A 25,733-nucleotide genomic window follows, 5' to 3' on the forward strand; every position below is an offset into this window, starting at 1 on the left:
GTAGTATCTTTTTGTTCCCCCTTGGTTTTAGTTACCTATTGAAATAGCAAATGTTAAGCAAATTTTCTTTGGGTAGAAATGTAATAGTTCTAATTTGGTCAAAAATGATGATTATTAGAACTGCCATGAGAGCTAATTCTCATGAATTTCTCTGACAGAACACCATAAATAACCTCAGATTATTATCTTTACATTTTATCCAAATGTCATGCTGAAGTGATTTATAATCTGGTTTTCAATTCAGTTCATACATTACTCATCTAAACTCTCAGTAAATCAAATCAGCTCCAGAATTGAAAAAGTACTTTACATGGTTTAACATAAAAGAGGTCAGCAGAAATTAACATGTGATAATTTTCCCTTTTAAATAACTAGAACGACTAATTCTTTGCACAGTTGAAAGCATTTTTCCACTAGATATTTAAAAAACAAAGTCACATTAAAACCATCATTCCCTGTTAAGCTTATCTTTCTCTTTCCTCTCTGTCCTATACATATTTTTTAATTTGGAAAAGAAAATATAAAAATGCATGCTTATTACTTCAGTTTCTTTCTTCCTACTGATGTGTATCAGTATACAAATGTGAATATAAATGTGAACAGGAATTTTGATAAAAGAAAATAAAGTTAGTACAAAGCCAGTTAAGTATATTCTTTACCCTTCCCCCTTTCATTGTTATTCTAGCACCAGTTTTAGTGTCATTGCTCCAAGTGTGACAGGGACTATGGGAGATTAGACATTTAACCTTGTATGTCACCTCCATGAGGGCAGATTGACTTTTGTTGACAGCAGCTTTCCCATAGCTCAAGATAGTGCCTTACATGCAGTAGGCAGGAACCCAATATGTATAAGGGAGGGAATTTTGAAATACATTATATCATCACACACACAAAAAATGCTTTGCTAGAATGTACTACTGTACAATTATCTCCAAACTTTGAGGGATTTAAGCTTTGGAGAGGTCTTTTCTCTTTACTATGATTCTTTCCTACTTCTCTTCCAAACTATTATTTTCTTCAATTTTAAGACAGTCACAGATGGTCTGAAAGGAAACAGCCTTTGAGTTTGAAGATCTTTACAAAGCATGATTTGTGAGTAGGATGACTTAAGACAGAATCAGCTGGAGTCCATAGAAGATGACTATCTCAGAGGGTTTCTTCAAGGACTGCAGAGTAAATGAGATGTGTGTGACGTGCTTGGATGAGAGCCTCGCAGAGAAAACATGCAAATGTTAGTTGCTATTGATATCGTCATCAATATTATTTTAAGGATTAATTTAAACATATTAAGCTGCACATGCATCACAGCCTACAACCTGGTTTATAAAATATATGTGGCATATTCCTATTGGGGAACTGTAATCACACACATTAACTCATTTTACACCCACAGCAGTAGCTAAGGATGACTGTATTATTAATTCTATCCTACAAAAGAGAAAATTAAGTCTTAAAGGAATCAAATAACTTGCCCAAATCCATAAGTGGAAAGATTAGAATAAAGAATAACATCAAGCTGGGCACAGTGGCTCACGCCTGTAATCCCAGCACTTTGGGAGGCCAAGGCGGGCGGATCACGAGGTCAAGAGATCAAGACCATCCTGGCCAACATGGTGAAACCCCATCTCTACTAAAAATACAAAAAAATTAGCCGGGCATGGTGGCACGCGCCTGTGGTCCCAGCTACTCGGGAGGCTGAGGTGGAAGAATCGCTTGAATCCAGGAGGTGGAGGTTTCAGTGAGCCGAGATTGCGCCACTGCACTCCAGTCTGCTGGTGATAGAGCAAGACACCATCTCAAAAAAAAGAAAAGAAAAAATCTTTGATCTCTAAGTTATTTCACTCTACAGCACAGAGTAGCTGGGAACATAATAGAACTCTACAAATACTTCAGACATATGAATTAACTTAAATATATTCTGAACCTTTTAGCTGAAAATGTATAAAATATAGAAAATCTGCCCACAGACTGTACAATCAACTTTCACTTGTGCAAGAAAAAGGTCACTTACTTGGTCTCTATCTTGCCCTGCTGTCTTCCTCCATTTAGAATAGTTCTCAGTATTTTGGTATTTCCACTAAAGAAAGTACCACCAGAGTTAAAGGTCAGACTCAAAGTTCTTCTTTCTATCTAACTTTTGATGGTGCAAGTGAAATACTTCGTGAATGGGAAAGCTTGGGACTTTCAAATGCAATTAAATGTCTGCTTTGTCTACCTGCATCATTGTACCGTGACTTCCCCACCAATTTAGATATTTGACTGGGGCTCTCAGTCTGGCTTTCTGGCTACTAAGACAACATACATACTTAACTGATATTTCAAAACTAGTGATGTGATATGAAGTTTTGGAAAAGCAGTAAAAGCCCTTACCCTCTACCAACTGTCTTTTTTTTAAAGCTGAAGCTCTATTCCACTGTAAGAAAAATTCTATACATTTTAAACTGTTCCACCCTAAAGTTTTTCTTAAGTAAAATAACAATGAAAGATGAATGACTCTTGTTCTAAATCTGTATTTTATAGTCATTCAATCAAGATATTTTTATAAGAGCAATAATTATTGTAAATAATATAATCCCTTCACTCACATAACTTCAGAATATTAGGAAAAATATGGGATTAAAAGTAGGAAAATCAATTCAAATATGACAACATGACAAAATTTATCATTGCAGGGCTATGAGGACGATAGAAAACTTGTGCCTGTGCATGCGGGAATGCCTGGCACCTAGTAGGTGGTCAATAAATGATCAATGCCTCTGCTCATCAGGGTATGCACATTATGGTGCTTTGAACTGAGCCAGCAGAGGGCGCTCACAGGGCTGCAAGAATTGAACAGCAGTCCAGCTTTTTAATCCAAATGGCCCATTTAGTTTCTCCTTTCATGTCCTAATAATAAATCCATTAATGCTAATCCATATAGTAATTGACTATATTAAACTATGTACTTTTTTTCACACATCTAGTTAAACCTGGTGGCAATGTTTCTAAATAACAATGATGTTTATGAATTCTACTGTAATAAAAAGTAAATTTGGGTAATGAAAAGTAAAATATCCAAGTTTTAGAGGTGATACAGGACGTTAAAGTACTAAACTTCTAAAATCCTTTTCTTCCAGCTAGTCTAGTGGCAAATAGAGTCAAAATAGCAAAACATCAAAGTTAGAAACCATTCTCGAAATATTTTCTTTTTGGAAACATGTGTCCTGAAAAAGTCTACAATTTCAGCTTTCTATTTAATTTTTATTTTATTCTATTCTATTTGTAAAGAGTTCAAGAGGTAAACGTCCCCAGAGAGTAGTGCCAAGCTTACGGTTGCAATTTTATAAATCTGGGCTGGTCCTGAGTCATCATGAAGCCTCAGAACTCTGTATAACTAGGTCACTTGTGGGTTTGATTCTGGGTTCAGGGGCCTCTGCCAAGGACCTTGTTCTCAAACTTCTTCAAAATCCCTCAGAAAATGTACACAAGCCTTTTCAATAACTAAAGCCAAAAAATGTGCCCCAGCTGATAACATTTTGGAGGCATAAAGAGGGAAAGTTACTCTCTAATTACTAATCCTTATTGCATGCTTACTATGTACCAAACACGGTTTTAATACATGTAGACATGGATTAACTCACTTTTCATAACATCCCTATGAAGTAAGCATCAGTATGACCATCCCAATTTTATGGATGAGGAAGCTGAAACAAGGGATGTTGAAGCACTTGCCCAAGGTTATGCCACTTGTATGTGGGGGAGGAAGGATCAAAACTCACACTATCAACCACTATCCTATGCTGCCAGACAATAATTAGCTGTTAGTACTTTTCCATTATTTTCAAATATGGACATTTTGAGTTATCCCATGCTATACTATTCTGAAAAAACCTACTAAAAGAATATGTTTTAATCTCTAACATTAGAAAATAAGGAAAGAAATTTGGAACTTCCATGGTTTTCCATTAGTCTCTTGGATTTAAAAATACACTTGGAAACCGGTCACTAATGTGTGACTACCACCTTGTAAATCCTTGAAACGAGAATAATACAAAAATGTAAACAGAAAATACTCCAGGGAAATCTGCTTGGCGGTCAGTATTAAAGTTCTGGGTTTGGTTTCGGAATTCACAGGGTAGGATGGATGTTAAAAAACAAAACAAAACAAAAACAGCAACAAAAGAATTAAAGGAGGTCAGGAAGATAGGAAGGCTTAAAAATATATGAGAGGAAAACCAGTGAGGAACGTATCATATTATCCTGACCAATGGAGGGTCAAAATGAGATGAAGAGTTATAGATATCAAAGGACATTTCTCTGGGCAGAGTTTAAAAGATAAAACAAGATGTTACAGACAATGATTGGCAGACAAAATGATGATAGTCTAATGACTTCTAGAAAGCTTTAATAAGAAAACAAAGGCTGGTATTGTGGTGAGGCAGACCTCGAAGGGATAAAGAAACAGATGGTATACATTGACCAGCATTTTACATAGGGCGTAATGTCAAAAGAACACGTTTAATAAGGAGTCCCATAAAAGGGGTTTTTAAAACTAAGTCCACAGTCTTACTATTTTCTGAACATTTGTTGTGAATTATAGTATTTTATGTAGTTTATATAAAAAAGGTTTCCCATGATTTTAGAAGTCTTGGAGGTAAACTGAGAACAAGCACACTGCATGACTGAGTCCAGACCGGTCACCTGTATGACCACTTCTATATTCTAATTAGATGTTTCCAGCTAATCTTAAAATTTTAAATCCCTGCTTTTAAATTCCCTTGGAAATAGTCATTTCCAAGCTCCCTATCTCAGGAGTAGGTGTTACTGTTTAAACTGCCTGATATGAGGCGTTGGAACCCCAAGACTGACCTAGACACTTTGGAATGAGGCTGAAATGTGCAGTAAATCCCTGAGGATTTTGCCCAAATATTAAAAACAAAAATAATTGCACATTTATTGAGCCCTTACGTGTACTCTTCAAAACCAGTTAGAACTGGCTTCACTACTCAGGTTTTGCTCCTTCAGGAAGCCTTCTCCCATTCATTTCTTCTCAGCATTCTGTGCCTGTCTATTGTCATGCTTATTACATTATCTCATAATTAATTATCCATTTACCTGTCTCTCTCATCATCTCAACTGAGTTCTTTGAGGGCTTCAACCATGTCTTACTCAACTTTGTATTTCCAATACACAAGTAATCGATAAAATGTATTAATGAAGGAAGAACCCAGTTAAAGAGTTATTGACACTTGCTATCATTTCTCACTTCTCAACCCTCTGCAGTGGATTCACCATTAAAGCTTGTCTTACCAAGGTTACTAATGAACTAATTCTCTCCAAATCCAATGAGGCTTCACAATTCTCACCCTGGTTAATATCTTTGCAACTTAAAAGTTGCCAACTACCTGGTCAACATGGTGAAACCCCGCCTCTACTAAAAATACAAAAATTAGCTGGGCACGGTAGCGCGTGCCTGTAATCCCAGCTACTCAGGAGGCTGAGGCAGGAGAATTGCCTGAACCCAGGAGGCGGAGGTTGCGGTGAGCCGAGATCGCGCCATTGCACTCCAGCCTGGGTAACAAGAGCGAAACTCCATCTCAAAAAAAAAAAAAAAAAAGTTGCCAACTACTCATTTCTTCTCAAAACACTCTCTTCCTTTAATCAGGTTAATGTCACATTGGCCTGATCATTTCTTGCTACCTCTTTGGCTTCGCCCCTTGGCTTTTTTTTCTGCCTCTTTTCTTCTCCAGTGGTTCTCAAGCATGGATGAATACTGGAATCATCTGCGAACCTCTGGAAACTATTGGTGCCCTACCTAGACTTACCCCAGAGATTTTATTAGTTTGAGATGGGCTGCCAGAACTGTTAAAGTTCTGTAGGAGAATTTAAGTTGCAGCCAGACCTGAGCAGCACTATTCTAGCCACTTCTCAAATTGTAGGAATCCTCAGAAATTTGTCATTGGCCTTTTGATATATTTACCCCAGAGAGATGATAATCAAATTGGAAGTAAATTAGGTTATGTCAATTACTCTCACCTCTGATTTGCTAGTACAGACATCTCTACTGTCTACCACACTCATATATGGAACTGATTACTAGACATTTACTTCTATGTCTCACAGGAATCTCAAGCCAATGAAACTCATCGTTTTCCCAGAAAACCTGCTGCTCTTCCATTTTTCAGTACATTGTACCATCATCCATGTCACAGCCCAAGTTAGAAATTTTAGTAACATCTTTGGAACCTCATCTCTTTCATTCAGTAATTACCAAGTGCTATCTTTTAAATGTCTTCAAAATCTGTACGTTCTTTTCCATTGCTACTGCCACTGTCCTTGAACAGACACTTGTCATCTGTAGTCATAATTTTAACAAAATCTTCCTAATGTCTGTCTCACTGCCTTCAGTCTTGACCCAGTTACTCCAAAGCATTCAGTAATCTGCAACCAGAAGAATCTGTCAAATATGCAAATCTGATATCATTTCCCAGTTTTAAATATCCTAGGGTAAATTCATACTTACAGAGTTGTACCAAAAATAATCCCTGCCTGCCTCTCATAACCTACAGTTCAGTTCACACTCCATAGTGCAATTGTATACACTTCTCTTTTAGTTCCTCAAAGGGGATCTTCCTCTCAAAGACTTTAGGGTCTTTATACACACAGTTTGTTCTGTCTGGCAAGCTTTTCCATAGCTTCTTCCTCTGGTTAACTTCTGATTATTTTTCAGTTCCCTCACTTGAACACCAGTTCCTCAGGAATGCATCACCTTATTGTCTTACCTAGATTAAATCTCACCATACTTTCCTACAATAACCTCTCCTATGGACTGTAAAGCCCTTGGGACAGGAGTATTTGTATGCCCAGGTTCTGGCCCTTAGGCATCCCTCAATGAACAACTGAATGGATAAATTGCCCACATGTGCAATGAATTTCCACATCTGGCCCTAGAACCGTTGCCAAGGGGATATATTTTTAAGTCATTAGGTGTATCACTCAGTGACCAAGTAAGCTTAAGGCAAAAAATAATAATAATAATAAAGTACATAGAAAGCCTCATCTCTCAAATTAGGTGGATATGTCATCCTTTTGGAGATGAAGTTTGGGAAACTGCTGGAAATAAGGAAGCTTCTTTCTGGTAACCTGATAGTTTATTAATGAAGCTCTCTGTCTTGATTTTCTGCATAATTGTATAATAGGCTTCGTTCAGGGATGATTTTTCAAAATGACCAATCTGCATGAATTTCAGCATCATAAGTTACAATTTAAAGCATATTGAAAATGAATAAGTAAAAAAGCTATCAAGAAAAAAACATATTTGAAGTTTCAACAGTGAGATATTTGCTATTCAATGTTAAGCTAATAACTCATATGAATCACGTAGAAGGGAGGATTAGGTAATCATTAGTTTAATGATGCAATGCTAATTAAATTTTTTCAAACAGGTTATGTAATATGAACCAGGAGGCTGGCTAAGGTAATATAATTTCCAGAAAGAAGTCTAAATATGGATAATGGTGACTACCTTGAGATAGGTCTTTTCCATAAGAAAAAGAGGCACAGGCAGCTTGAAGGCTCAGTAACTACAGAACACTTAGTCTAGAAAGGAAAGTGAAAGTTCTACTCATTTATGCATAAATGCCAGGAAAGCATCGCTAAAAAGTTCGTGTTATTTTACACAGGGAACTTTCTCTACAGCAGTACTGTCCAATTGAAATATAACACAAGCCCATAGGAAAATTTAAATTTTATAGTAGCTGCATTAAAAAAGTAAAAAAAAAATTATTTAACTTCCTACTTTAACCTAATAAATCCAACATATTTCATTGTGTAATCAATATTAATTTTAAAATGCTTATTTCAATATATAATATAAAAACTAATGAGTTTTCTTATGCTCAATATTTGAAAGCCAGTATGTAATTTACATTGCAGCCCTCTCATTGCTGACTAGCCACATTTTATCTGTTCAAAGCCACCTGTGGTTAGTGGATACTATACTAGATGGTGTAATTGTGCAACTTTAGACTATTGCCCAAATGAGTGTCAGTGTGTGCATAATGCTGTCAGTGGTAACTCCAAAGTAATGAAAGATCTGCAGTGTTATCTGCATAACCAAATAAAGACCACATTTTTAGTGTAATCTGATAATCGTTTCTATATTTTATTATGTTCTAATTCTTTCAATATTGATAGTCCATGGATGGACTAAGTTAACTATATTGAGTCATTATTTGTGGCACCCTAATTTAGGAACCAGCTGTGATGAAAGTTTCCTTTAAACAAGCTTGAGGATGCAGAGTACCCCAGTGGAAAATGGATATGTGGAAATCACCTGGATCTTCTCAGACATAGTCTTCATGAGCAAGTCTGAGCCCAGACCCTCCTGACAGAAAGACCACCTTCCTCTGGTACAAAAGAAGTGAGAGAAGAGATGTCTCATGGGCAGTCAGGGAGGTAGAAGGTGACCAACAATACATAAGCAGGAAGAAAAGCACCCTGTGGTACTATCCAGGCAACTCTCTCGATGCCAGCTCTGCAGTCAACTCGCTTGACTAAAGGAGTGTCTCATACCTAACATCTCTTACCCTGGGCATTCTAGATAAACGAGCATGCTCACTTCTGCTTATGGTATGAATATACCGTGGTATGCGACAACTTATCCAGAGGGCAGGGTGGGGGAGATAAGGACCTCCTCTTTTGAGGGGAGGAGTCTATCTGAATCAACAGTTGATATGAAATTCTACAGAGACTCAAAGACTAGTCCATGTGGATATTTTTAATTGCATGTGAGATGGACACCATTTGAAGACCCCACACCTTCAGATTCTTGATAGCAAGTAAAGCTATTCCAAAGGAAAGAAGATATCTTAGTGACATGGCAATCATAGATTAATCTTTAGTCATTATGACATTTTTTTCTTGAGTCAACAAAATATTTTTCATTGTTTCGTTTCAACTTCTACCTTTTAATGTATTATATTTTAATAACTTTTAAACTTCTGGTTCAGTTTATTGTCTCTATTAACCTCAACCTGCTTATTACAGATAACATACAAATAATAGATTTAAGTAAACAACAGAGATAAGAACTGCTTTTTAAATGTCTGTGTCAGTACTGAACTAAGCATTTTTGAAACATTGGAATCACCCACATTTGAAACAGGACAAATGAAGCTATTTTATACAGAAGATACACACACACACACTCTCTCTCTCTCTCCTATAGAAAATGGCTTATCTATATTTACACACACTCTTGAAACTTCTTCATACAAAATAGTGCACAGACCACAAACTTAAGAATCCTAAAATACATTACCAACGTATTGTTTTCAGTGTTTTATTTCTAGACTGCAGCCTCAATATCCCTATTTTATAGCTTTAAGCTATCTCTGGATTTATTTTGAATAGAGATCGTTTCTTTACATAAGGAATAAAAGATGTGTATTCTTTAGGACATTACATGAGAAATAACTTCAGTCAACTCTTCGACAAATACTCAAGGCTATTACTATCACCATTAATGTTTTAACTCATTGACTAGGAATCTTGTCTTGTTTTTTTCATCTCAGTAAGTACCTTATGGATTGGCCTAAATTTTGAGAAAAATTTTCTATCAGTTCAGCTCATCATTTCTAATCACTTATCTTACTCATCAATCAGGTTGATAAACTTTCACGTCATTTTATTCATTCATCCATCCAACAAATCTTCGTTTAATTCATGTCTATTGCATATCTACCATGTTCACATTTCTCTGAGAACAGTCAACCCCCATACTACAGACATGCCCAAATAATTTTTCCTTCCTTCGGCAGGCATTATCTTAAATTTTATATTATATTATGACATGATTTATCCAATTAAACACAGACATCCAGAAATAGATTCAGCGTCCATCCAGACAGGAAGTAGGCACTAAATATCAGTTATAATGTCATGGATCAGGAAACTATGACAGGACAACCAAAATAAAATTGCTTCCTCCCGAGACCTTGCCAAGATCCTCTGGCAGACTAAGGTTGTCGGCTCCACTCCCTAATTCTTCACCCACAACTCTCTCATGCAATAAAAATTATGCTTTGCAAAGTCATTCCAAATGTATGGATCTGTGAATGTTTTAAGCATTCCTACTGTGATTTTTGAGATTGAGGATGCTTAACAAGAGGCTAGGGCTTATTCTACATGCAACAGACAACTTGTGGACTTTAATGAGTGCTCTGAGTTGGAAGTTAAAATTCCATTATGTTTATACTCTTTGAATTCATTTGAATGAAGGGAACCAGCTTCACGGTTTGAAAAAGAGCAAAGACTATTATAAAATGCAAAAGAAGTTAAAGATCCAATAACTAGCTAATCGCAGTCTATTTATACCGAAGATAAATATAAAGAAGTACCAATTTTGTTCACCATTTACAGATGACCCATCAGCTCAGCAGACAACATATTAGACCATTCATCTAATTTTATTTGCAGTGAAGATGCATACATGGAAGAAAATGGCTTAGATTTTGGACCCATGCTGACTTTGACTTTAGTTCCCACCTACCACTCACTAGCTAACTTTTAAAAAGATTATGTGCAACTCTCTGAGCCACAGTCCTCATACATAAACCAGGAACAATGTCAACCATGACCCAGGGTTGTTTTGAGGGGAAACAAATTAAGCAATATGTATAGCAGTAACTAACACTTTGGAACAAGATAGGTCTTGTTGTTGAATATCAGTTCCTCTTTCTTTCCCCACTTGCCTGTGTGCAACAAATTTGCCTTTGGCTTTGAAACATGAAACTTCTCCCCTCCTCCAACAGGACAAATTTTTCAACTTGTCACAGATCTGAGACATTAAGAAGTGACTACAAAAAGACCCATTTAACATGAGTTTTGGATGACAGTTTGGGGAATGGAAAATTATATGTTAAGCTTCAGGTTAACTATATTAACAACGGAGATAACAATTTTCCTTACATTTTCTTTTACACTGCATATTCGAAGTAAAACTATCTCTTTTTTTTAGGCCCTTAGGTTAAACGACGGGATATGGGATCTATTCCAATTGCTATTCCCGCTATGCCCCTTAGCCTGTTCTTTAAGAAGGTTAATAGGTCAAAGATGGAAATAAAATTCTCAAGTCTTGGCTTAGCTAGATCCTGTCCTTAATATGCTGAGACTCTAAAATGTGCTTTACACATGGCGAGACGGGGAGAGATGAAGAGAAGGTATCATAAGAAAATTTTTTTCTAGAATAGTTTTGTCAGAGTACTGCAATCGTTGTCATAACGAAAAGGGAGAACGATATTAACAGAAAGAAGGGAATCTCTTTTATATTACAGAGGGAAGATGAGATACGGAGTTAAAACTGAAAACGTACACGCTTTAAACCACAAGTAACAGACGACTTGAATCTTTCCAGGACTTGCCCTATGATGGGGTCCACACAGGGGGTCAGGAGGTCACTAACTCCTGGTCCCACACCCAACTCACCCAGCTGGAGCTGTTCGCACATCCGGCCGGGATTCTTCCCGATCTTGCATCTGTAAATCGCCCCGGGATGGATCACTGAAGCGTTGGCGAGCCAGTTGGCAGTGGGCGCACCCACTATAAGCCTAAAGCGAGACACGTGCACGTGCGCTCAGACGTGAGCTCTGCTGCCCATTGAGCTCCCCGTCGCAACAGATGTGCAGTCTGCAGCAGGGCAGCTTCCCTACCTCCTCCTCCGCCCACCACCCCCTACTCGAAGCTCCAGGACCTTGCGCCAGAACGCACCCGGGCCGCTGACACCCCAGGATAAGTTATTTTCCCTGGCAGATCTCCAGCGAGCTGGCTCTCGCAGCGTTTCCCTCCTGCCTCCTTGGGAGGGAGGAAACTTTGAACAGGGCAGGGAATCCCTGGGGCGCCGCTCACGCCGCTCTGAGCTGCCAAGAGCGCACCGCTACGACTCTACTCACCATCGGTTCGCCCCGTGGCTGTGCAGCACGACCGAGTAGCCGAACAGCGTGTTGGGGGGGCCCTGGTAAAGCAGCGCGCTCTCAGTGTCCACGTTGTAGGGGTGGCCGTGCGGGACCCCCAGGCACAGCAACAGCATCACTGTCTCCCGGACAGCGGCCCTTCGGGGGCCGGGTCCAAGCCTGGCTTCCCAAGCCATGCGCTCTCGGTGAGGAACATTCAACACTAAATGGCCACTGCCCCAAAGTTACACGGGATGCGACGATTGGCCAACAAGGAAGAGCGCCCCAAGAGATGAGGCGCAGCGTGTCCCGCGCCCGCGGGCGAGAGGAGAGGAGGGAGGAAGGGAGGGAAGAGGAGGGGAAGTTGGCCCTCTGCAGTCAGAGCAATCCGGCCGGCCTGGGATGCGTGCACCCACCGGGCCCAACGCTCAGTTTCTGCCGCCGGCCCGGAGCTGCGGGTGCTTGCGCTTGTTCTCCGGGCAAGGGCAGCTGGGTGGGGTCCCGGGCGTGGTGCGGAGACGCAGGGCCGGGCTCCGTCTCCCCCGACGCGCGGCTGCAGGGGGCGCTGGGGGACCTCGGCTGCGCAGGACGCGCGACCCCGTCCCGGGCCTCCCAGCCCGCAGAGCGCGGGATGGCTCCCGGCTGTGCAAGAACGGACCTGGATGGGGCACGGGGCTTCCCCTTTTAACCGTAGTTAGGGCCTAGAAGCTGTGTGGCCCCAAACCTCGCGCCTCTCGCTGTGACCGCCCAGCCTCTGCGGCCAGCCCGGCGTGGCCCAAATACCAGCCACAAACTCGGGGGCGAGGCGGCGAGGGGTCTGCGCCGAGGAAGCCGTCCAGTTCTTTCGTCGATAATTAAGCACTGTGTCTTGTTTTCAAGTGTAGGCAACCACTGGAGAAATTATCAAAAGTCACAAATTAAAATTTAAAAAAACAAAAAACTTGCCGAAGGCCACTGGGGAACATTTTAGTGACAAAGACGTTATGGTTCTTCTCTTCAAGACCCACAGCTCGGCACCCTTCTATGCCCGCTTCCTTCCTCCCCACACTTCCTCTGCAGCCCGGGCTGAGTGCGTGAGCAGGCGAGCAGCAGTCGCTCCGGCTGAACGGCAGGTGGTTTAGGCTGTGGCTGACCCCAACAGAGAGGTTGGGACAAGGAAGCGCTATGACCTGATTCACTTTAACCAATTCGGATTGCTCCAACTGGTTCTTGATGATCCCGCTTTTCACGAGCCCACTCAGTTGCCACGGGACACACCTGCTGTTGGGAGTGTAAACCCCTGTGTGGGGTCAGGGTCCTAATGAGCCTCTGAAATGTGCTCGAGGCCCTCGACCCAACACACCTGAACTGGGTAGTGTGTCTCATTCTAATGTAATCCAGGTATGCCCTGCTTTTCTTTTTTCCTTTAGCAACCAGAGAGACAGCCATAGATGATTATTAGACTGATATTTTCAGGAGATGAAGGTCTAGTTTTTTATTGTTGCTATATGTAAAATGAAAAGAAAGGAAAAGTCTGCATCCAAGGGTGTGTCTATGTGCTAAAACCATACTGGAATAACATATCTGACACTGTAATGGCAGATACATAATTAAAATGCTTATTCATTTATTCAGCACATTCATGGAGGAGGCACTTGGCTAGGCCCACAGGATTCCACCAACAGCAAGGCAGGACTGACAAACACCTTCAGAAAATATTTGCTCCAATGGTAGGCAGAAAAATGGGTACTAACTAGAGAAAGTTCCAGGTGAGGGCAATTAAAGAGAGAGTCGAAGGACCAGGAGGCTTGAATCAGGCTAGAACAGGATGAGCAATAAGGAGGGCCCCAGCGGGGCCAGGTAGAGGAATTGAGAACACTTGCCTGGCTAGATAGAGTATTTAGCTGCCCCACACACCGGTTGGTGTGATATGAGGCTAACTTAGGGAAGCAGGGGCACATGGTGAACCTCATAAGCCAGGTTAGGAAATTTTAATCTATGCTGGGCCTGACAGGAAGTTGTTGAAGGATTTGTCTTGGTCAGCTCTGGGTTTCGGAAGTGTGAACACAAGACTGAACACAGAAAACCTAATTTTGGAAGTCCCTGCAGTAATAAGTAGAGAGAGGATAACGCCGGACTAGGAAGCGGCAGGAAGGAAAAAATAGATACAAGATTCTGAGAGTCAGAACTCCAAAGAGCTTGGTAATAGTACTGATAAATAGGAATGTGTGGCTGAGATGAAGGACTCAGGACGAAGCCCAAGGAGAAGTATTTCTCTTTCTTGAAAGACTTTCTTCTCAGGACACCACCTGATTCAATTTTTTTCTTCTCCTTTCCTATCTGGGGGCTCTGAGTCTCCTGTGCTGGCTTCTTTTTCTCCACCATAATTGTTGAAAATTCCCAGGGCTGTTTTGGATTTGGGGACTCGGTGTGTGGTCCTACCATTCATGGAGGAAAAAAACACTGAGAAATGAGGTTATATGCATGTACTCATGCATGCAGATGGGGGCATTGATGGGTTAAGTTTTAGCCATGTGGAGTTTGAGATGTTTGTGAAATGATAGGATATTCTAGCCAAAGCCAATGCAATTATTTTCACTCTGTCAACAGGCAAAACATGAGGAATATTAACTTTCCCTTACTCTTTGCAGTAAAAAATCGATACGGTGTGTGATAAATCTATTGTATAAATGAAATGGCTTCCAGAAAGCTAAGCAAGGCCCATGGTGAATGGTTCTGTTCTGTTTCTTTCTGCAGTGGTGCTGAGTGTGTTTCTTACTTAGTAGATCTACTTGCTTATTTTAACCCAGTTCCATGATTAGCTCACATTGTTGTTATTCTGAACTATGCAATTATTCTTGTTTGCAGCTTCAAAACCTCCAGCTGAGGCCAAGGAGGCAAGTATATTAAAGCCACTCTGACACCCTTCAGAAACTGGCAAAACCAGATCTTCTGATCCGAATCCCTACTAGTTTCTTTCCCTCCCTTGACCAAAATCTTTTACATTGAAAGCCACTCAACACAATTCATTTCATAGCGTAGTTTCGGCGACTAAAGTCAGTGGGGTGGTTGATAAGGCAGGACTTTTTCCCATAGTTATGGTTATAGTTATGATTCACTACCTTTCAAGAAATAGCCACCCTACATTATCTCACATGCTATGTTAGCAGAATTTCCTTCCTCCAGGGCTTAGAAAAAAGCTTGCTTTTCCTACTGTCAGCAGGAATAAAGTGTGTTTCATGTTGCTTTGAAAAAAGACTGAAGATATTGGTATCTCTCTAATCAATGCTTCTGAAGACAAGTCAGGGGATGGAGGAAGGAGAGGGGAAGGACATTTAAGAAAGATTCATGCCTATTCCTAGCTTTGAACTAGACATAAATATTTGGGCACTAAATTATTAAATGTCATTAGATTAATATGTATCAAGTGCCCACTATATGCCAGAATATGCATTATGAACTAAAATTATAGTAGACAAAATACAAATAATCTTTAACCTTGTGTAGAAAGTCTTTCCTGGTAGAGAGGGTTCTAATGTGGACTCACCCTATTTTTCAGTTGTTATCAAAAGTAAGCATCTCTTCTTCTAGAAAGACTCTCTTCTCATGATATCGCCTTATTAAGCTTTTTTTTTTCTTTCTATCTGGCCACTCTGAGTCTCCTCTGATGACTCCTTTCCCTCCACCATAAGTGCTAGAAATCCTCAAGGTTGTCTTCTGGAATCTCTTTCATTCTCTTTCCATCTTCCCTCTTTAGGAGATCTAACCCATTTCCTATGTCTTTAAATGCCATCTAAATATCATAAGTCATTAATAGAATCAAAAACAGAAGCAGTATGATTATTTCCATAGATGCTAAAACAGAATTTGAAAAAATTCAACATTCCTTTATGATAAAAATCCTCACCAAAATGGATATAGAAGGAACATACTTCAAAATAAAAAAGGCCATATATGACAGACCTACAGTCAACATTATACTGAACATAGAAAAATTGAAGGCCTTTCCTCTAAAGACTGGAACAGACAATGATACCCACCTCTCATCACTGTTATTCTACATAGGACTGGATGTCCTGGCCACAGCAATCAGGCAAGAGGAAGACAGGAATGGTATCTAAATTGGAAAAGAAGAAGTCAAGTTAGATTTGTTTGCAGACTACCTGATCTTATACCTAGAAAAATCTCAAGAAGCCACCTAGAAACTGTTAGATCTGATTCAGTAAAGTTTCAGCATGCAAAATCAACATACAAAAATTAATAGCATTTATATATGCCAACAGTGAACAATCTGAATAAAAATCAAGAAAGCAGTTCCTTTTACAATAGCTACAAAAAATATACAATACCTCAGAATAAATTTAACTAAAAAAGTAAAATACCTATACAAGAAAAACTATAAAACTCTGATAGAAGAAATTGAAGAGGACACAAAAACCCAGAAAGATATTCCATGATGATGTATATAGGTATTATATATAATTATATATATATAATTATGTGCCATAGTTAAAGGCCAGATCATAGGGTCCTTTTAGGCCATACTGAGTGTGGTTTGTACTATAAGAGAGCAATGGAAAACTATTTAAAGGATTTAAGCAAGGGAGTAGATGCATGATTCGTTTAGAATTTTAAAAGTTCATTTAGCTTCTGTGCAGAAATTTGATGAGGTAGGGGAATGACAAAGAAAGACCATGTAGCAGATTATTAAATAGCCTAGATAAAATTAAGCCATCTTGGGAAATGGTAGTAGCTGTGCAAAAAAGATTAACGTAAGATGGGCTCGAGATATATTTTAAAGGTCAAATTGATATGACCTCATGATTGATGAAGTTAGAGGGAGGTATTAATGGTTATTTTCCAAATTTCTGGCTGTCCAGTTGTTCTGGAAAGAAAGAGATTGGGTGGAGGAATAGTTTAGATGAGTAGTCAGGGAACCAGAACTCAGTTTTAGATCTGTTACATGCACAGTGCCCACTATACATCCAAGTGGAGATGTCCGGTAGGCAGTAGAACAAATGAACCTGGAGCTTTGAAGAAAGGTCCAGGCTGGAAACATGAACTGGGGACTCATGATATTTGTTTATTTTTTTCATGTCAAAAAATTGAGGGTATATTTAAATAACTCATGAAATAGCCAATTGATTTACCAATATTTCAACATGTATATAAAAAAATCAAACTTTACTTTCAAATGATGTATTTCTTTTACCTGCTGAGTAAAAGAACTTTATGCAAAAGCAAAACAAGGATTCCTCAAGGATCTAGAAGCCAATTATTGGATGTGTAGAATATGATAAGATAGTATAATTTAAATTGTACCTTCTATGTACTCTTTCTATTGTACTCTTCTATGAGGATGTTTATCACAAAAAATGACAATCATGGATAATTTTAGAGTATTGTTTCTTCATGTATTTTAATTGTATCCTTGACTGACCATTTAATACAGTTACTTGATAATAGTTGTGAATATATTTTTCCTTTTTAAACATTTTTTACAATGGTATAATGTTCACATAAAATTTATCTTTACCATTTTTAAGTGTAAAGTCCTGTGGTAATAACTAGATTTTTATATATATATATGATCCATATATATATATAGATTATATAATCTATGGATTATATATATAATTATATCTATATAATTATAATTATACCTATATACTTTTATTTATACTTTTATCTATAATTATATAGATATAATTATATATAGGTATTAATACATAATTATATATATAGGTATTATATATAATTATATATATAATGCTTAGCACATGATAAATAATGAGTAAGTAGACCTTTCTCCTTCATCACTCTTTTCTTCTCTTTTACCATCATCATCATGAATGTTATATATTTTTTTTAGAAATGAACTACCTACAGAAATAAACTATGCATAAAAATCTGAAATCAAGGTAATGACTTACATGTGGAAGATTATTCTAGTTAATAAAGAGCTATTTATGTCTATATTTGCTTAAACTTATTTATTCACTCATTCAACAAATTTAGTGAACTCCTGCTATGTGTTACTGAGAGATGCCATGCACATCATGGCAAAAGGCATTGGGATCATTATCTTGTTTAGATGGGCATTCCAAAATGGCAACATGGCAATGAATAATACATAAATATTTCCATTTTTTTCTTGTCACTTTTCAGTATATACTTGTCACTTTTTAATATATATGAGTAGATGATTTCTTTTTTCTACAGCGTAACTATCAATATGTTATTTCTCAACTCTCTCCTCAAAAGTATCTTAATAGTTCCTCCCTCTACTCAACCCAAATAAATTAGAATTTCTTGCCTGGGACTTTATGCGATCCATATATAACCTCAAACTCACTTTCTTTTTATGCACCCCAAACATAACCTATTTTTCCTTCCCTCTCAGCATGTTCCCTTTATTTTGGTAAATTGACAGATCAAAGCCAGTAGGTGTCAAATGCCACACAAGATGGTGCGTAACAGAGAAATTCAATGGATGGAGAGTTTTCTTCTGGCTGGGATGTTGGGGCAATTTTTCTGCAGAAGGAGGGTAATTTTGATAAATATTACTTTTTACCAGCCTTTTCAAAACTCCTGAAACTACTGCTACTTTTTAAACCAAGTCTATATCATGCTTCAGTTCAGAAGAAGAAACAATTGCTTCTCTTGTTACAGTGTATAAAGGACTTGGTATAAAATCATTCTCCTCTCAGGGCACACAGTTATTATGTGACAACCTTTTATCTCGTAAGTAATCTGACCTGGAAGATTGAATTTATACACTGGAATGATTTAACAACTGGTCCACACTGGCTCCCAAAGGTTCACAAGACACACAGATAGTTTGCAGCATTGCTTTCCTTTGTTATTAGGAGTTAGAATCTGTTATATGTAAAAGTGCTACACAACAGTGTCTTGCCACCAGATTCTCACACACATGGCTTCATCTTTCAGAAAAGGAGTTCCAAGCATTTTGGAAAGGAGGATGGTGAAAAAAGTATAATTATGGATAAAGATCACACAGTAAGCATATATGCATATATTCAAGCATTCTGAAGACACAAAAGAAGCTAATGATATGTTCTTATTCATCAATAGCCAGCAATCTAACTGGAGAAACACATAACTTAAAATTTAGGAAACAATTTCAGAGCAACTTACAAAATATGTTGTGGATATAGCACAAATTACATAGTGGGATTTTCAGAGTAGCAAAAGGTTGTATGGGGGACTAAAAGAAATTTAATTAAATCTTAATCTTTAAACTTAATCTTACTTTTTCTCTTTCTCTTTTTCTTTCTTTCTTTCGCCAGGCTTAACTGGAGGGACATAGACATTTGTCCTTGTAGACTAGACAAAAGAGATAAGAGAACATGAAAGACTAAAATATCATCAGTAAATAGGAAGAATATAAACAGTGAAATTAGGCTATACCACTTCATAAGAATAATGGCAGGAAATAAGAGAAATAATTTAATGCACTGAAGTTTACTGAACTGTTTAGAAGCCAGCAGAATTTTGGGAAAAATAATTATAATTTTCATTAGTAAAATATTGTACATATTACCACAAATAAAAAATAATATCAGCTCTATCTTATGTCTGTGGATTAAAAGGCCAGCAGACAGCCTGGATGTGCTATTTTTGGTATACACTGGGAATAAGCTTTGTTTATAACAGTTGCACAGTATATTGGCCCAGTAAAGTAAATTTCCTCTGTTTACAGAAACTAGCATAACTATTTTGATTTTAAAACTGTATGTTGTTCATTTCTTTAAAAAAAAAAAAACCTTGTTAGAATGGTGGCTGAAAGTAAAAATTTTTAAATTCAAGTCTTTTTTTTTTTTACTTCTGTCTACAAAGTTGGTAATACTAATTCAACACAATAATAATATAAAAATTTTATTTGTAAAATGTAGAAATATTGCTTATTCTTTTAATGGTTCACATAAAAATCTGCAGGCTTATTTAAAACCAGTTTTAGAAACTAAACAGGGATTTGGGAGACCTGAAGTTCCTAATAATGGAATTGTCCTTGTATTTTTACAACTTCCTTGTTATTAAAATGAAAGGATTAAATCAGATTGTCACTAAAGTTACATTCATTTCCAAAATGTTATTGTTTTTAGTTTTCATAGACAGCAAGAGAACCCTCATTTTTTCAGAGAGAACCCTCTTCTTTCATGCAACAGGAATCAGAAAACCACACACAGATAGATGAACCGGTAAAGAGCATTTGAACAGTTGATAACTCTATTCCAAAAGATGAAATGGTACAACAGTAAGAATAAATATATGAATCATGAAGAAACATCATCTGTCTATATATCAACATCTATAATCCACTATCTATCTGTATCATCTTCTTAGCATATTGTGTCCCAGTTAAGTATAAGTGTATTAGAAAACTTTAACTTTTCTTTCCAAAATTATTGGATAACACTCTTTTCTAGTGTTTTGCAATTGCCTTTCCTAAAACTCCCTTTCCTTTGTACTCTTACATATGTAGATTTCTGGTAAATTATAATAATAATAATAAAAATAAATTATACTTGTTTAGATCATTATAATTTATAAAATAAATTTTCTTGGCTGGGTGTAGTGGCTCGCACCTGTAATCTCAACACTTTGGGAGGCTTAGACAGGTGGATTACCTGTGGTCAGAAGTTCAAGACCGGCCTGGTCCACATGGTGAAACCCTGTTTCTACCAAAAATGCAAAAAGTAGCTGGGCATGGTGGCGAGTGCCTGTAATCTCAGCTATTCAGGAGGCTGAGGCAGGAGAATTGCTTGAACCGGGAGGCAGAGGTTGCTGTGAGCCAAGATCACACCACTGCCCTCCAGCCAGGGCAACAGAGTGAGACTCCAGCTTAAAAAAAAAAATTCTCAAGCTGCATTAAAATATATATGAGGTTATTAACAGTAAAGCTTGAGATCTAAGCAGTACTGGTATAGTACAATAAAATGATAGTCAATGATATAAAATGCACCATGATAGTCAAGTCTACATTTAAAAAAAATGGGAACATAATTTTCATCTAAGGCTTAATCTGACATTATTTTTTTCATCACTAAGTGAGCAAGCAAGATCAGTACTGCAAAACTCAGAGGCAAAAATGTCAAAAGACACCTAGACAGATCACTGACAATTAGATATCAGGAACAGGGAGAACCTCAAAGAAAGAGAATATTCCTGGAGAAATATACACTTGATTGAAGATGATTTCATTGTATAATTGAAGAACATTAGAACATTTATAATGAAGATTGAGCTTGAGTAATGGTACATGGAAAGATTGAAAAGATTCTGTATTTATGATTAACTGTCCTAATAAAAGAAAGTCCCATTAATATGATATTAATATAAGTAAAAATAGGGCATATAGGAAGAGTATGTATAGGAACCAGGTCAAGAGAATAGAGGAGAAGCAGCATTGACCATTTTAGTAACAATTTTCTTGACCACAACCAAGTAAATATTATCACTGATTCTATAGGGAGGAGAGATTAAAAATTAATTTCAGAAGTCTACAGCCTACTTGATTTTTTAAAGTTAATAGTTAATAGTTAATAGAACCATAAGGTACACACAGTTCATATTTCTCTGTGACTTTGGTGAATTCTAGGTGATGCTTTTATTGATAGTAGAAGTGCTGAAATACCAGTTTTAATTATATGTAGAGTTCTGACCTAGGATTATCTCAACAAAAAATTGCAGTAAATATTTTGGCTATACTTACCAGTTAAGCAGCAGGTAATATCTTACCAAGGTTTATTTCCAGCAGCTTAAGTAAACTTCAGATTACAGGTTTACATACATTAACTTTATTAATGTATAGAAGAAAATATTGAGTTTGGTAGAATGATTTCTTTGACTTTAGAAATGAGGTAATGGCTTCAAAATGTTAAGGGCTTTGCCCAAGACCACTGACTACATTTCTGAGTCTCTTAGATTCCCTTAGATTATACTGGACTACAGGGACAGCAATCAGAGTGGGTACCAGGTTTCACATCTGGAATAAAAATGGGCCAAAAATAAGAAGTGCCTAACCTTCCTCAAGTTCGAGTTAGAGAAACGAAGAGCATGGGGAAATGGGATAGAACTGGGGGAGACAAAGCCACATGTAAGGTTTCAGAAACAGACAGACACTTACCAAACAGCAACAGATCCATATGTCTCTGGGCAACGGCTGTGAACAGAGCTGAAACTTCCATGACTTGTCTTTGGTACTTTAAAGATACTGAAATTGGTGGGGGCTGGTAGCTCACACCTGTGATCTCAGCACTTTGAAAGGCTAAGGTGGGAGGACTAATTGAACCCAGGAGTTCAAGACCAGCCTGGGTAACATGGCAAAACCCCATCTCTCCAAAAACTACAAAAATTAACCACCGTGGTGGTATGATCATGTAGTCCCACCTATTCAGGAGGCTGAGGTGGGAGGATTGCTTCAGCCTGCAGTAAGCCATCATTGCACCACTGCACTCCAGCTTGGGTGACAGAGCAAGATGTCAATAAATAGATAGATAAATAAATAAATAAATAAATAAATAAATAAATAAATAAATGATATGGAGATTGCCCAGGGAATATGTTAACAATAACATTTTAACAAGCGAGTGAGACTGTTTGTTCAAGGTCTGGTCAGCTTATTCACATTTACTTTTTTAAAAAAATATTTCCCCCTGCAATGTATAGAGAAGAGACAATCATATGCTATTTGTGTGTAGAGAAGAGAACCTCAGTACCTGAAGACATCAGAAAATGTCTACCTGAGTAAACATCTACGATTATTCCAAAAAATTGTGTCTTTAAATGTTGATAGCATCTATTTGTTTAATTCCTAGCTTAACTCATTTTAGATTCACAACTTGTTTTCCTTGTAAATTAAGGAAGTCATAGAAATTCACACACTTAATCATTCTCTTTATCAAGACAGTTTTGAGAAGCTACTCTACCTTGCTTAGTGTTTTTCATGTGCCTGAGTCAAATGTTAGAAAGTGGATCTGAAGGAATGAAATTAAGCAGAATGAATCTTTAGATTCATGTATGTTTGGTTGTCATAATGAAATGCTTTATTTAAAATAATTATTGGACTACATTATCTTCCCATAGTCAAGTATAAATATAAAAATATATCTGTTTCAAACTCTAGAATGATTATAAGGTTATTTACACTTGAGACATAATTGCCCCTTCTATATTTCTGTCCATATTTATGAGGGTTATGCTAAAATTTAATAAGCTAATACTGTAAAGGCCCATGGTTTTATCAATCTTATATAATTATTTAGGGCCAGCAGACATGGACTAACAGCAGAGCTGTGGGCCCTGCAGTAGATGAAGTAGATAAAGTAGATAAAGCAAGGTCTGGGTGGAGATAATTCAAATCTAATCTTACCACTCCTTTAAAACCGTTACTTCCACCAGCATCACATTTTGTTCAAACATGGGACAAGTTACTATATGGCTTTTGGCTGTTAAGTGATTTTGGAAGTGCTCATAAATCCTCATGAAATTCAATTCAGTTTTCAACAAGTAATGGTTTAGGGAATGGGCAAGAATGCTTTCACAGCTCCACTAAAAAAATTTTCATTTAATCAAATAAAATTTTAGTGGCTTGACTGAAATGAATCCTTGTTATGGGATCATTGCTGGTATTAACAGTAGATACTGCCAATGGGCATTTTTGTAACTTTGAGTCCCTTAGGTTTTTGATGAAATAAAAACTACAAGAGCAGAGTAAGGGATGAGAACAGGATTAAACCTTTCTCACTGTCCTCATAATAGACTCACCTTCTAAATCAGACTGTCAGTAGCATCAGACATTTTTTAATCCCAGAGAACTGTCTTTAAGAACAACAACAAAAGTCCAAGATTTTATAACCTCATTTGATAATCTTTCACAGACAGGAATTCCAAAGGGCTTTTGACTTCAATGCAGAGAAATTCCTTATTTTTCACAAGCAAGACATCAGTTAAAAGAGACAGGAGGTGTACACAGGCTAAGAGTATTGTTTGAAGTGAGATGATAGTCTGACTTGTAAATAACACCAAAGATCTGTATGGGAGTTGAACTGAAGAAAGAAACACTTAAGGGCAGCCTTCTTGTTCTTCTATATGCCTCTGATTTGTAACTCAGATGTCTGTTAACTGATTACAATCTGCCCGCTCTTATTTGTGACCCCCCGACCTCCTGTCAGTGCCCATATTCTCAGAACTCAAATCTGCTTCTTTCAGGTTCCCCTATCACAACAAGAATGACTCTGATATTATCCCGTTAGCCTATACGGTAAATGCTGTTCAGTCGACCAGAGGCTTTTGATTTTCAAACTGGCTTTGCCCTCATGGACAAGTTTTAGGCACCATCAAATAACTACATACCAGTTCCCTGTTTTCTTCAAATTTATTCTATGCCTAATCATTCTTTCTCTGTTAATATTTAGTGACACCTACCCTATGCCAGGTGTGCCTGGTGCTACAAATACAAACAAATAAGGCAGGATCCCACATTCAAGGAAATTACTGTATGTACAAATGAGATTGATGTAAAACAAATAAATAAAATAATTTTCTAAAAGTGCAATATTCTGTGTGGGAACAAAGAAAGGAATGGCCAGTTCTGAGAGTCAGGTAACACTTTATCAGAGGGGGACAACTAAATGGAATCTCTCTGTATGAGCAGGTGCTTACCAGGGAGATAAGGTGGAGCACTAAGACAGTCTGGAATCAGGAAACTTTATGCTTCAAGCTAGAACAGGGAGTGGTGAGAACAGACAGAAGAGGTAGGCAAAGTTTAGATTGCATTAAGCTTGTATGCCATGCTAAGAGGTATGGATTTTTAGTGAAGTCAGAAAAACATACTTTATGCAGTAGAATAATGTGCTTACATAGATTGAAGCATGGGAAATTAATAGACAGTCTAGTTAAATGACTGATGTATTAGTGTAGGAGAAAGATGCCAAGAGCCCTAATTAAATGTCTTAAATGGCTAAAGAGAAAGGGATGAGGTAAGGGCAAGGGAGAACTTGAGCATGGTATCCGTAGTTTTGGGTGACTGGGGAATGTCAGTCATTGTGATAAGGTGTAAAGGAGGGGAACAGATCTCAATGGGAGGATAATTAGGGTGGAGTTTATTGTGGTTAGCTTGAATTTTCTGAGATATGCAAGTGAATGTATTTCAGAGACAATTAAATATATTATTTTGGACTCAGAAGAGACATCTGTACTAAAGGTATTATCTTAGTAGCATCATTAACATATAGGTCGATGGTGGAGAGATATGGAAGAAAAATAGAAGGGAGCTATGGAAAGAATCTTGGAGGATAACAGACTTTTGGATCCAGCAGAGGAAAAGCAAACCATAATCAGATCTAAGAAAGAATCAGAGAGCTAGGGAAACGAGGGAAATGTTTCAGAAGACCAAGAGTATAGAGTTTTAAGAAGAAAGTGACCTACATGTGAATGTGAGTTGAAGGTCAAATATAACGGGGGATTTAGTAATTAGAGGTTTTCAGGGAACACATAGTTTATAAGACTTAGAGTGTCTGGGGGAAGATGGGTGAGAAAAATGAGTCTTGGCACTGACCCTGGGGCTGCACGTTTGTTCTGCAGCCCCAGAGATCATCACAGGCTTATTCTCTGGACTATCATGAAGACCAAAAATCAGTCTCTGGAAAGGAAGTCTGCTCCTTCTGAAAATTGGTTTTTCCATACGGCTGGTCCTCTTTTCCCTACCCACTCTTTTCTGCTGGCATAGGCCTCATCTTCTCTTTTTCTCCTATAACTACCAGATACCAAATCCTCCTGCAAATCTCCACCTACCAGCTT

The 25,733-nt window shown here is 37.8% G+C and overlaps 1 protein-coding gene and 1 long non-coding RNA gene across 2 annotated transcripts in view; both read right to left on the minus strand.

The window, feature by feature from the left end:
• The window catches only part of ITGA4 (integrin subunit alpha 4), an 89,864-nt gene extending 77,277 nt beyond the window's left edge, over positions 1-12,587 (minus strand). The window contains exons 1-2 of the mRNA XM_064373282.1: positions 11,931-12,587; positions 11,467-11,588 (exon numbers count right to left, since the gene is read on the minus strand). Of these exons, the coding sequence (XP_064229352.1) occupies positions 11,467-11,588; positions 11,931-12,127 (319 nt within the window). The 5' untranslated portion in view covers positions 12,128-12,587. The remainder of the gene's footprint in view (positions 1-11,466; positions 11,589-11,930) is intronic.
• A 156-nt stretch (positions 12,588-12,743) lies between these two features.
• LOC135273656 (uncharacterized) lies at positions 12,744-19,258 on the minus strand. Its single transcript, XR_010341446.1, has 3 exons — positions 19,183-19,258; positions 15,950-16,026; positions 12,744-12,821 (listed from the first exon to the last, which is right to left on the minus strand). It is a non-coding gene; the product is annotated as an uncharacterized LOC135273656 (long non-coding RNA).
• Between the last annotated feature and the right edge of the window lie 6,475 nt (positions 19,259-25,733).

Source organism: Aotus nancymaae, unplaced genomic scaffold (genome assembly GCF_030222135.1).
Source record: "Aotus nancymaae isolate 86718 unplaced genomic scaffold, 86718_ANA_hifiasm-v0.15.2.pri h1tg000008l, whole genome shotgun sequence".
NCBI lineage: Eukaryota > Metazoa > Chordata > Mammalia > Primates > Aotidae > Aotus > Aotus nancymaae.